The 11,330-nt window shown below is 37.1% G+C and overlaps 1 protein-coding gene across 1 annotated transcript; it reads left to right on the forward strand.

The window, feature by feature from the left end:
- Nucleotides 1-458: 458 nt before the first annotated feature.
- Nucleotides 459-8,565, forward strand: LOC118928903 (dynactin-associated protein-like). Its single transcript, XM_036918513.2, has 3 exons — nt 459-716; nt 3,813-3,977; nt 7,801-8,565. Exons 1-3 carry the CDS (start codon nt 660-662, stop codon nt 8,563-8,565), a joined length of 987 nt encoding a protein of 328 aa, XP_036774408.2. The 5' UTR covers nt 459-659.
- The last annotated feature ends 2,765 nt before the right edge of the window (nt 8,566-11,330 follow it).

Consider the following 11,330-nt stretch of genomic DNA (forward strand, 5'->3'; position numbering starts at 1 on the left):
TTCAATTTAGGACAAACTAGATGTCTTGACAAAAAAAATCTCTTCCTAAACATTTTCAATATTCCATCACTCGTTTGGAATTTCTGCCTAGGAAACTGATTCTAATTGTTGTTAAATGCATGTGAATTACTGAGCAGCTGACCAAGTAGACTTCTAGACACCAACCTCAAGACCAAAAGGTGAAGTCATCCTGATGGCATGTGTGACTAAGAGACAGTGCCGCCAGAGGAGAGAAGCCATGCATGCAGTGCAGAGAGAGAGAGCAATGGCAGACCTCTACCTCAGAGTTTTTTCTTGGGTTGGTCCTAAAATAAAACGCAGGTGTCTGAAAGATGGCACCAAAGGGAAGAAAAAGAACTATGGAAGATTTTCAGTATTCCTTTCTATCAGGAGGGTTGCTGAGGGGGAGTCACAGTAGCTCTCAAAGGCAGTGTTGGTTTTCTTGTGTTTTTCTGTAACACCTCATTTCCTTCTCTAAGGTGGATCCCATTTTAGTGATTAATTATTTATTATTTAGTTTAATCCACACCTGCACTGATGCATCAGAGTTGATTTTCCACCAGTCATTTTAATTATTTCTCAGAGATGCAGATATAAAAGGCAATGCATGAATTGAAAAATATTCTTGGAGTTGAGCTTGTAGCATTGCAAGCTCAAGAATGGACAGAAAGCATGGAAAATACGTAGTGAATACTGAGCGCACTGAAAACCAGCCAGTGAGTATTGTTTCTCTGTTTTAATATTTCGCTTATACTGCAGTCTTACTTTTAGCATTTAAAAGCAATCTAATCTGTTTACTGCTATGTACTCAGTCATAATTTTGCATAATTTTCTCCAAAAGGAAGAGTAGCCAGGTTTTAATTTTTTTTGCTTTATAGCTGTATTCTGCTATATTATATTTTAGAAATTATTTTATATATTTACTGATATAAAGCATTAAAAATGTTTCTATGACCATATGAGATACATATAAATACATTTAACTTTCTATAACCACCATCATATAAACATAAAGCTCCAGTGATGTCTTTGGTTTAGTTTTTAAAGTTATATTTTTACAATTTGATTCTTAAATTTTACATATAAGTCCTAAACTTGTCAGAACTCAGACTTCTAAATATGCTGGAAATCCAGATATTAATCCTGGATATTGCCTTTCAGTCTTAAGAAAGAAATCCTCTAAAAATTCCTACTTTGTATAAAAATACGGTCATTTTGTCTATTTTGAAATGTTTTACAACCAAGAATCAAGCCTTCAGTATACAGTTATAAGTGCTTTTTATGTATCTGGTTATGTCTGAACAAATAATCTTTGACATCAGAGCAAAGGATGTAAATGTGCTAAAAAATAAAATATTAAGTTAAAGTTTGCCATCTGAAGAATAAATGAAATATTTTGCCTTTGCAATTTGGAGCTGCAGCAATCAGCCTGTATTAACTGTCTACAAGATGAGCCAAGGAAGAAAGTCCTGCTGCTCAGTAAATGTTAAAACAGAAGAGTTTCATGGAAGATTCCTCTTTAAGAAAAGAAGAGGGGTTTGTCTTTTTGAGTCATCATTCAAAGGACCCTCCTGAAACTATCCTCTTTGTCCCTTCCAGTTTGACACTCTATAATGGGATGCTGGGGTACTTGGATGGAAAGAAAAATCCATTTAACCAAGTATTTATCATCTTGATAGTTTCCGTACCTAAGAACAAACTTGAAGATGCTTACAAATATTATCTTGTTTTTACAGCACATATCTGGATAGCCGACTGGATATTCCACTTTTCTATGTATATTTATAAAAATATTTTTCTCTTAAGACCAAGTCAATAATGGAACTTAAGAATTATTTGAAGATTACAAACCTTAAAAGAAAATAAATTCTGGCATTTTGTTTTCCTATTAGACTGTATATGGTCTTAAATTAATCCATATAAAGTTAGGGGGAAAATCTATAGAACTTCCTTTGTGATATATAGCTAATGCACTTCAGTTACTTAGGGTCCTTACTAGCTAAGGCTGTTAATGTGAGTAAACATTATTCACAGCTCAACTATTTTGTCTAGAGACTCTACGTGTACTAAGAATTAGACTAGCCTAACACAGTAAAAATTATTATTTGAGCTGCAGTATCACGTCAGAGCTAAGCCTAGACCACAGGTTATCTACCTTAGTTTACACACCACCCATTATCTTTCATTTTTGAAAGGGCTTGGATTCCAAAAAGGCCAGAAAATTCTGGAAAACTGGCCTGGTGAGTGAGTTTTACTTTGTTTACAAAGTGCATTAAAATATCCAAGTTCATCAGCCACAGGCAAACTGGATAATAATACCTAAAGCAATGGAATCAACACTAAGGAAAATAAGCAAGGTTGTTATTAAAGGTAAGTCTAACTTTGCTCAAGTTTACCTAGCGAATAACATGAACTTCATTTTTATTCAGTAAACATAGAGCTGTTTTCTTTATTTCTTTAATAGAACTTACAAAAAAAATCTAACCTACCAAACTCTTCACTGCCAAGACTCTGTATATATGCATCTTATGTATATTTAATAACAACCATATTTATTTTTTGTATTGTTAATGATATCTCCTAAGGGACCAATGACTACATGCAGTTCTAGCTTGGCACTTTTATGGAAGTCATTGGTTGGTGGGCCAACGATTTTACAACTATTTTGTAATGGGCAATTAAATCAGCATGATCAAAGAAAACTTATAATGGCAGTAGGAATAAACACTACTACTACTAACAAAGATGGCGTGATTGAGTGCATACTATGTGCCAGGAATTGTTCTAACCTTTTTGCAGTTATTCACTCATTAATCCTCACAGCAAATCTATGAGCAGGTAATTTTAGTCTGGAAAACCTTTTTGAAGATGAGTAAGGAATGAGAGAGATGACTCGCAACTGGAAAGTATTATCATCCTGTGTGATGAAGAGCTCAGGCAATTCTGCATTATTTTTAAGAAGTAACAAAACTTTTGGCCAAAAGCTTTTGGGTTTATTTCTCTCTCATTTTTCACTCTCTCTTGTTTCTAACCCTCTTTGAACACATCTCTTCTTCAAAATCTTTCCCACTGAACTCACCCATGTTCAATTGTTATTACTCCTTTTTCTCAACAATATTTTGCAATTATTGTATTATGTGTTAATTATACACAAATCCGTTTTGCCTCCGTTTCATTAGCATAAAATCTCATTCTTTGTAAGAGAATTTCTCATTAGTGTAGTATAGTAAATGCTATATTAACATATTACCATAACTTAGTATAACAATATATTAAATGTGGTACACTGGAATGGGAAGTCCTCTGGCCCTAACACTGGAAGGTTTGGGCTCCAGTGCTTGCTATTGTGTCATTAATAATAAAATAATAATAATACTAATAGCTCAACACTTTTTGCTTCAATATTCTCATTCCAAAATAATCTGAACAGGTTGTACCTGACAAACTGCAAGGACTTGTTCGACTCCAACATTCTATGCCTTATATGAATACAGGATTCCTAATATATTCTCCACGTACAGCAGCTTGCAACATGAGGCTATTTAATACATACATACATGTAATACAATGAAGTGGGATGATATACATTCCTGATCTGGACCATCAGTAACTTACAAAAATTAGTTAAACTGTGATATATAATAATCTGCCTAGATTCCTTGGTGTTCAGAATTTAATAAGAAAGCATTTATTCCTTCTAAAAGTCTTGTCTATTTCTTTTAAAAGTCATATTTGTTTATTTTTGACAGAAGAGTTTCATTTTAGAAATTCAGCACCACAACTTCCTATTTACTTCTGCTTATTCTCTATAGCCAATTATGTGTTTAAATGACCAAGAGGCTCACAGCTCTGCATGCTGGCATCCACCTTCAAATGACCTACCTGGTGATGTCTCGGCCAACTTATCTGGGGTCTGTGTGAGCCCAGGAGTCCTCATGCACTCAGGATGTCCACACACAGAATTATCCAACACACAGGTAATGTTTGGGACAGCCACTTTTACCCAGGTTGGCTGTGCTCTGTATGGGGTGTATTTGCTCTAGTCTTTCCCAGGAAATGTATTTAATCATTTAATTCATGTATATTTATGTTAAGCATTTGCTGTATTCTTAGTATAAGTCATTGTAAGGCACTTTGTAAGAATATTAGATAATCTTGCTTTCAAAGAGCTGTGTTCTAGTTGGGGACTCAAATATGTCACATAGAGAACATATATATTAAAATAAAATAGAAGTACAAAAGCAAGATTGGGGAGGGACAGGGAGAAAATATGTTGGCAATGTAAGGTTTAATTTACTAATTACACTCTGGGCACAGACTGTGTCATATTTAAAACTTCAAGGGTCCTGCTCTACCGGTGATCACCTTATTTTCTTACACTGCTCTAGCCTCGAAACCTGTATGTGGCACTTTCTGTATGGCTCTCCTTGTTCTGACCTCTGCTGTGTATGACCTTGAATGAAAACCTGACTCCTTTTTCCAGATTTTCTCCACTGCCTTTGGAGACTAGACCCAGCTTTCCTGGTTCTTGATCTTATCTATTGGCTGAATTCAGTACCTCAGGACTCTGCCTCTACATCTTCAGCTCTGTAGAGAAACCTGACATTGACTATAAATTAGTTATTTTGGTTGGCAGTTTGGTGGGTTCCCCTGACTCTGGAATTCCTACCCTCTGCTGTTTAATCTTGCTGTAGAGCCTGGGTAGAAAGAGTCTGAGTCTTGTTTCTTGATTCCAGATAACAACTATAAACTGCTTATGCTGTTGCTGGGACAATGTTAAAGAATGAATGAGCTCAATAGGGTGGAGCTGGAAAATGTTTCTTGTTTGCAGAGGTAAAGTAATTTGTATCAATCACAGAATTGAGAGGTCTAAGATAACATCTAGTCAGGAAGTTCTTAACCCTAGCTGCATCTTAGAATCACCTATGGGCTGCTTAAGAAATACCAAAAGCTGAGCCCCACTCCAGACCAATTAAGTCAGAGATTCTATGGATAAGCTTCATGTATCAATATTTTAAGATGTGTGAATTGTGATGAGAATGACCTAGTTCCATTCGATTATTTAATAATCAGGGAAAATATGGCCCAGGAAATTTAATAGAATTGCCACAACTCACATAACTTTTGCCAGAGTGGCCAAACAGGAGAATTTAGATAGATGTTCTTGTGTCTAATTATGTATACTTTATTGCACTGAACTGCTCTTTTATAATTTTTTTTAAAGGAAGTATTATAAACCCTTCCCAAATGTGCAGAAGCATTTATGCCACCTTCCTTTCTTGAAAAAGTGGTACTACTTCCTTGTAGCACTTTTAGTCAAGGTAAACAAGATGATATTTGTTCTAGGGCTAACTTGGGCTTAGCATCCCTCATTTGTCTGGCCTTGGTGAGCTGTACCATCCTTCTGCTCCCAATGCCTTGGAGCTACCACCTTTGCACAAAACCCTGGCCTTCCAATAAACACCACAGCTCATATTTTATAATATTTAAGACCTTCTCTAGTCTGTCTGAAAGGCATGAGAGTTGTATTCCACTCCTTGGGGGTCTTGCTGTCATCCAAGTGATAATGAAATAATCATGTTGGACAATTGAAAACTTACATATGTGACACTATGCCGTGAACTTTACAAACACTGTCTTATTTTCTTATAGTCTTTATTAGGTAGGTTATTATTCTTATGAGGAAACTAAGGCTTGGAAAGATAAAGTTACCAATATTACACAGCTAATAAGTGACAGAACTAAAAATTCAACTCCAAATATGTTGAACTCCAATGGTCTTGATTTTAACCTGTACTATACTGCGTCCAAAATAAAAAAACATTTTTGAGAACTTGTGACTTTATGTATGTCATTTATAATCTTCCCAGCAACAGTATAAGATAGACATTTTTATCTTTGTATTTCAAGATAAGGAGTTTCGAGGCTCAGAGACGGTAAGAAATTGTTTAAGGGTTCATTGTTTAAGCTCTGAAATTCATAACATCTCTCCAATTAAAAAGACTACATTCTTCCATTATGCTTGTTGCCTAAGAATAGCAGCAACAAATATTTGCAAAAATGCCTTAGAATTAACAATTCAGTTTATTTAATTGTTAAGGTAATCCAGTAGGTCATCAGCCATTTTATAACCAAATCATAAGTGATGATAAGGATTAGTGAGAAAACAAGCAGGGCTTTGGTTTACCTTGTTAATGCATCTCACTGGAAAGTATCCAGGGGCTTCTTTTCATTGTGCACTTTCAGGTGCTATCTGCAAAGGAAACAGAAGATTCTAGGGGGTTAGGAGGAAACCAATGAGAATAGGATATCACAAAAGCAAAAGGAAAAAAATTGTTCAAAAGAGAGAAGGAGGAATGATTTTCATGGCAAATGCTACTGAAGCCTTCAGTAAGATGAGGGCTGAAATATGTCAGTTAGGTTTCAGTGAGTGGATGTCATGGGTGACTTCATTAGGAGTGTTTTAGTGGCATGACAGAAGCAGAAGCCAGACTGGATTGGGTTGAAGACTGCAAGTGGAGATACTGCATTTTGACAACTTTCAGGAAGTTTAGTTTTCCAGAGAAAGAGAGAAAAAGGAAGTAGCTAGAGGGGAAATTGGAATCAAAGGATTTTTGTTTTTGTTTAAGATGAGAGAGATTCAAATGCGTTTAAATGTTCAAAGGAAGAAGGCACTTAAGAGGAAAGTGATGAAGTATTCAGTCCCAGAAGGATAAACAGAAGAGTAGCTGAGAAGGGCAGAAGGGATGGGATCCAAAGGACAGATTAGTAGATCAGCATCAGGCAGAAGGAAGACTAGGTCCTCTTGTGTCAGTCAGGAAAGGACGTGAGGTGGAGTTCAGACATACTTAGGTTTGCAAATCTGGTAACTAGTTGGGGGGGTTTGAAAGTTTCCAGTTTATGCTTTTAAGTTTCCCAAAGAAGTAGGAAGGAAGTAAAATTATTGATGGGAATAAGGAAGGACAATTGAAGGTTGGTAGGTGAAGGTTATAGGTTTAAAGAGAGAGAAGATTGAGAAAGTATTTACAAAAATGAGAGAGTATTTTAGAGAAATATAATACAGTAGAGCAGTAGAGATAATCCATTTGAAGATGGTGATCATACATTTATTTTGACTCTATAATCTGTCCAGGTGCTTGACTTTCACCAACAGTGTGGCTGTTCAAGGACAGGTGCCAAGAAAGTAGATAGTAATTTATTTACCAGCTGGAGGAAACAGGAAGAGAGAAGCACAAGAGATTTTAGGGAATTAGTAAATGTTATTAAAATAATGTACCATGGGACAAAAAGGTGGATAAGGTGGATGTGAGTGAAGCAAGGACTGCTGTGAAGAAGGCTTTTAATAAAATTAAATAAAGGTTATTATGGGAATAATTAAACAAACAAGCTGGATAGAGAGGAGATGGTGGTTTAGAGCACTGGGTTCTTGAGGAAGTGGTTTTGGAAGTGGAGCCATCTTGGGTAATGACAATGTCCAGTGGAAGATCAGGTCTGTGACATAGAATTTACCATTAAAGTGTTATTCTGTTTGTGTGAAAGGACAGAGGGCCCCCAGACCATCACTGGAAAACAGAATGAAAGAAGATGAGATATTGACAGATTTTTATTTCTGCTAATGTTATAGAAAGCATGTAGTTACATCCTCCTGAATAAAAACTTGGACTTTCAGCCTAGATTACTTCAGAGACATGGAGATTCAAATGATTTTAATGCACTAAGTTATAAATAACACAAAAGAGATGATAACTCACAAGTGGTTTTGTCTCTCATTACTGATATTTTCATTAACACTCTTCTTAGGTGAAAGGAAATTGCTGCAATAACTGGTCTCTGTGGAAAGTCTTTTTGGTTTGTCTCTTAGCCTGTGTGATAACAACAGCAATTGGAGTACTCATCGTGTGTCTGGTGAATAATAGAGGAAATGACCATTCTTCCATTGTTATCCAGCTACCCCAAAACAACGGGGAGCCTGTAGTTATTGTTCCTGGGACAACCTCTACTACTTCTCAACTTAAAGTGACCACCACTTCAACGGAACCTACAACCACAGCAGCCACTACCATCACTTCAACGGAACCCACGACGACCACAGTGGCCACAACCACCACTTCAGCGGAACCCACGACGACCACAACAGCCACAACCGCCGCTTCAGTGGAACCCACAACAACCACGGTGGCCACAACCACCACTTCAGCGGAACCCACAACTACCACGACGGCCACAACCGCCACTTCAGCTGAACCCACGATGACCACGGCGGCCACAACTGCCACTTCAGTGGAACCCACGACGACCACGACAGCCACAACCACCACTTCAGCGGAACCCACAACAACCACGGTGGCCACAACCACCACTTCAGTGGAACCCACAACCACGGTGGCCACAACCACCACTTCAGTGGAACCCACGACAACCATGACGGCCACAACCGCCACTTCAGAGGAACCCACAACCACGGTGGCCACAACCACCACTTCAGCGGAACCCACGACAACCACGGTGGCCACGACCACCACTTCAGCAGAACCCACAACCACAGCAGTCACAACTACCACTTAACGGAACCTATGGCCACAACAGCCATCACCACAACTATATGTGAAATAGTAGCTGTCGCACTTCAACAGAGTCCACAACAACTGAAACTTAAATACCAGGAAATGCTGTTAGAGCTTAATTTTAGCTGACAATCAAAACTATCACTACTTCCACTATCTCTTTGATTAAATGTACAACTACATTAACTTCACTACAATCATTTACCACTTCCACTTGACTTGCAACTACAATCTGTAACTTCCACTTAGCCTAAAATAATAATCATCATTCTTCATCAACAATCTATAATCTCCACCTAGTCATCTGAACCTGTAACTACAAATGCCACCATTAGCATTTTAACCTTAATAGAACTACCATTGATTACAAAAAATGTTCTCTTCTATGGCAAGTTAACCTTTAGTTATTATCACTAAAATTTAACCTACAACTATCCTCCCACAGGCTCTTTCACCTAAATTGTAGCTACCTTCTCTATAATAACTGAGTCTATATCCAACATTACTGTATTATACCTACAGCAACTACCAGAATGCCAGTTAAAGACCAATAATTTAGACAATAATAAATAGTTACCTTAATTTTCACCAAATCAATACTTCACACATCTAAAGCTATTAAAATTTGTTTTTAGTTTTAAAGAACTGAACATACAAATTTTAAGAATCTGCTCTTGTTTCCATATTTCAAATTAGTACTTCATAGAAAAAAATCCAATTTGTTCAGTTAGAAAATATTTAAGAAATTTTATATAAAACCTTATGATAAAGGTAGCCATTCAGATTTTAATATGTACTGATTTTGGTTCAGAACATTGCATTCCTCTGCACACAAATAGTATCCATAAACTTATGTAGAAATTTTAGAACTTACAGTAATTTTTTCCTTTATGGTGAAGTTTATGTCCCTTTAATTTTTTTTTTAGATTGTAACTACCTTTTAAGCAAGCATATCCTATTTGCCTTAATACCAAAGGTGCATTTGAATACTCTAAAATTAAGTTATTAATTTTTTGCAATCTTGTAAGACTGCAAGACAAAGGCATATCTTAAGTCCCAGTTATGTCTTGAAGTATGAATATTAATAAGAAAATAGCAATGCAGATTAAGTAACAAATTTATTAAGTTTGGCTCTGTTAATTTTGAATTCTTAGTAATTCTAGCAGATTTAAACTATAATTAATAACCCAGACTTACTAAATAGGGGTCTTTAAGTTAGAACTGGTAATCTATAATTTTAAAATCTTTGCAGATGTTTGTAATGTCCAGGCAGGTTTGAAATCGCTGGTTCAAAGGTCTTAGTCTAAGAATGACATTAAAGTCATATAAATTCTAATAAAAAATATTGAAAGTCAGAATCTCATGCAAAGCAGCACCATTTTCAGGAGCAGATTCAGAAAATTTTTGCAGATACGCAAAAATAAAAAGGAGTTATAGACTAGCTGTGTACAAAAAACCCTTACATAACCAATTCCATATATAATCAGAAGGAAATGTTTTATCAAATTTTAATGTAATATTTTCAAGAAAAAATTTAAAATTAAAGCTTCTGGGCAAATTTTAAATCATTTAAAATATCTCAAAGTTGGACCTAAGTGGATACTCATTGTTAACTTCTGCTAGCTGAGTTATTTTAATTGTATGTACTTAGAAGTAATGACATTTTAGTAAATACATTAGTTTAGATTTCTAATAATGCCTTCCCTTCCCTCTGAGCTGTTTTGGAGTTCCATATATTAGAACAAAGGTCCAGCCCTGGGCCCTGACCCATGATTGCTGCAGCCCTGAGAGGGGTATACTGGCCCACTGTTGACCTCTGGTTTTTGTGGGGCTCCCAGAGTCCGAGCTCTCCCCACCGAGCAGGGTTCTGAGGCATGTTTGCTGACCAAAGGCGCTGGAGCTTCCTCACCCAGTCACCCAGTTCCCCACTGCACTCCCAGCTGCAGGCTTAACTGTGGCCTCCATTCTGAATTTCTATTCTCTTATCCCATTTTTCCTGTAATCCTCTTACTGGGCCTGGAACTTTGCCCTGTTTTTGTTTCCATCTGTAGTGATGGGGTTCTCATCTGTGAACCTCAGCTCCTTCGGCTGTGAACCAGCTTTCTGTGGGCAGATCCTGGCATGTGCTGCGGTACTGGCTACATGGTTGACATTCTGCCTACATTCCTGATTGCTTGCTCTGGACATCTGCTGGTATGGCTCTTCCCGCCTGGCAGCCCTAGGACTGATTATTTGCCTAAGTCCTGCCCAGAGATGCCTGGAGCTGCTTGGAGATTGAGCCTTGTTTCCTCCCAGGGGTAGGTGAGCTCGTGCTCTCATCCACTCAGCAATTCCTTCCCTTGTATACAGGTCTAGTTCCTGGCCTAAACACCCTTCCAGAATGTTCTCCTACTCTTTACCTACTGAAACTTTAAACACCTGTCTTGCTCCCTTTATTTCTTGTTTCTTTGTCACATATTTCAATATCTTCAGTATATGCTGCTTTGAACCTTTTAAGTATAGTTTCCCTCCCTAACAGTATTACAAGAAATTTAAAACTCCTTTTTTGGGGGTGCATCACAGACAATATCTAGTATGATTTTAGCTAGCTTCCAGACAGCACTTTTGAATACACCTGCTTTAAGACAGGTAAAGAACTGCTTCCCAGAAAAAGAGGACATACATATCTAATATTTTTAAAACTGGCTAAATCCTCTTTTCTTGACTTTTAAGGCCACACCTAGTAGCCACTATCTTTATTTTTAGCTTCGGTTCTCCTGACCGCTG

This window comes from Manis pentadactyla, chromosome 6 (genome assembly GCF_030020395.1).
Source record: "Manis pentadactyla isolate mManPen7 chromosome 6, mManPen7.hap1, whole genome shotgun sequence".
Taxonomy (NCBI): Eukaryota; Metazoa; Chordata; class Mammalia; order Pholidota; family Manidae; genus Manis; species Manis pentadactyla.

What these genes read in the sequence shown, in the direction of transcription:
- LOC118928903 (XM_036918513.2), top strand. Translation starts at nt 660, where the DNA reads ATGGACAGAAAGCATGGAAAATACGTAGTGAATACTGAGCGCACTGAA. An exon ending in AGCGCACTGAAAACCAGCCA is followed by an intron (nt 717 to 3,812) that starts GTGAGTATTGTT and finishes TATTCTCTATAG; the next exon opens with CCAATTATGTGTTTAAATGA. An exon ending in CAGAATTATCCAACACACAG is followed by an intron (nt 3,978 to 7,800) that starts GTAATGTTTGGG and finishes CACTCTTCTTAG; the next exon opens with GTGAAAGGAAATTGCTGCAA.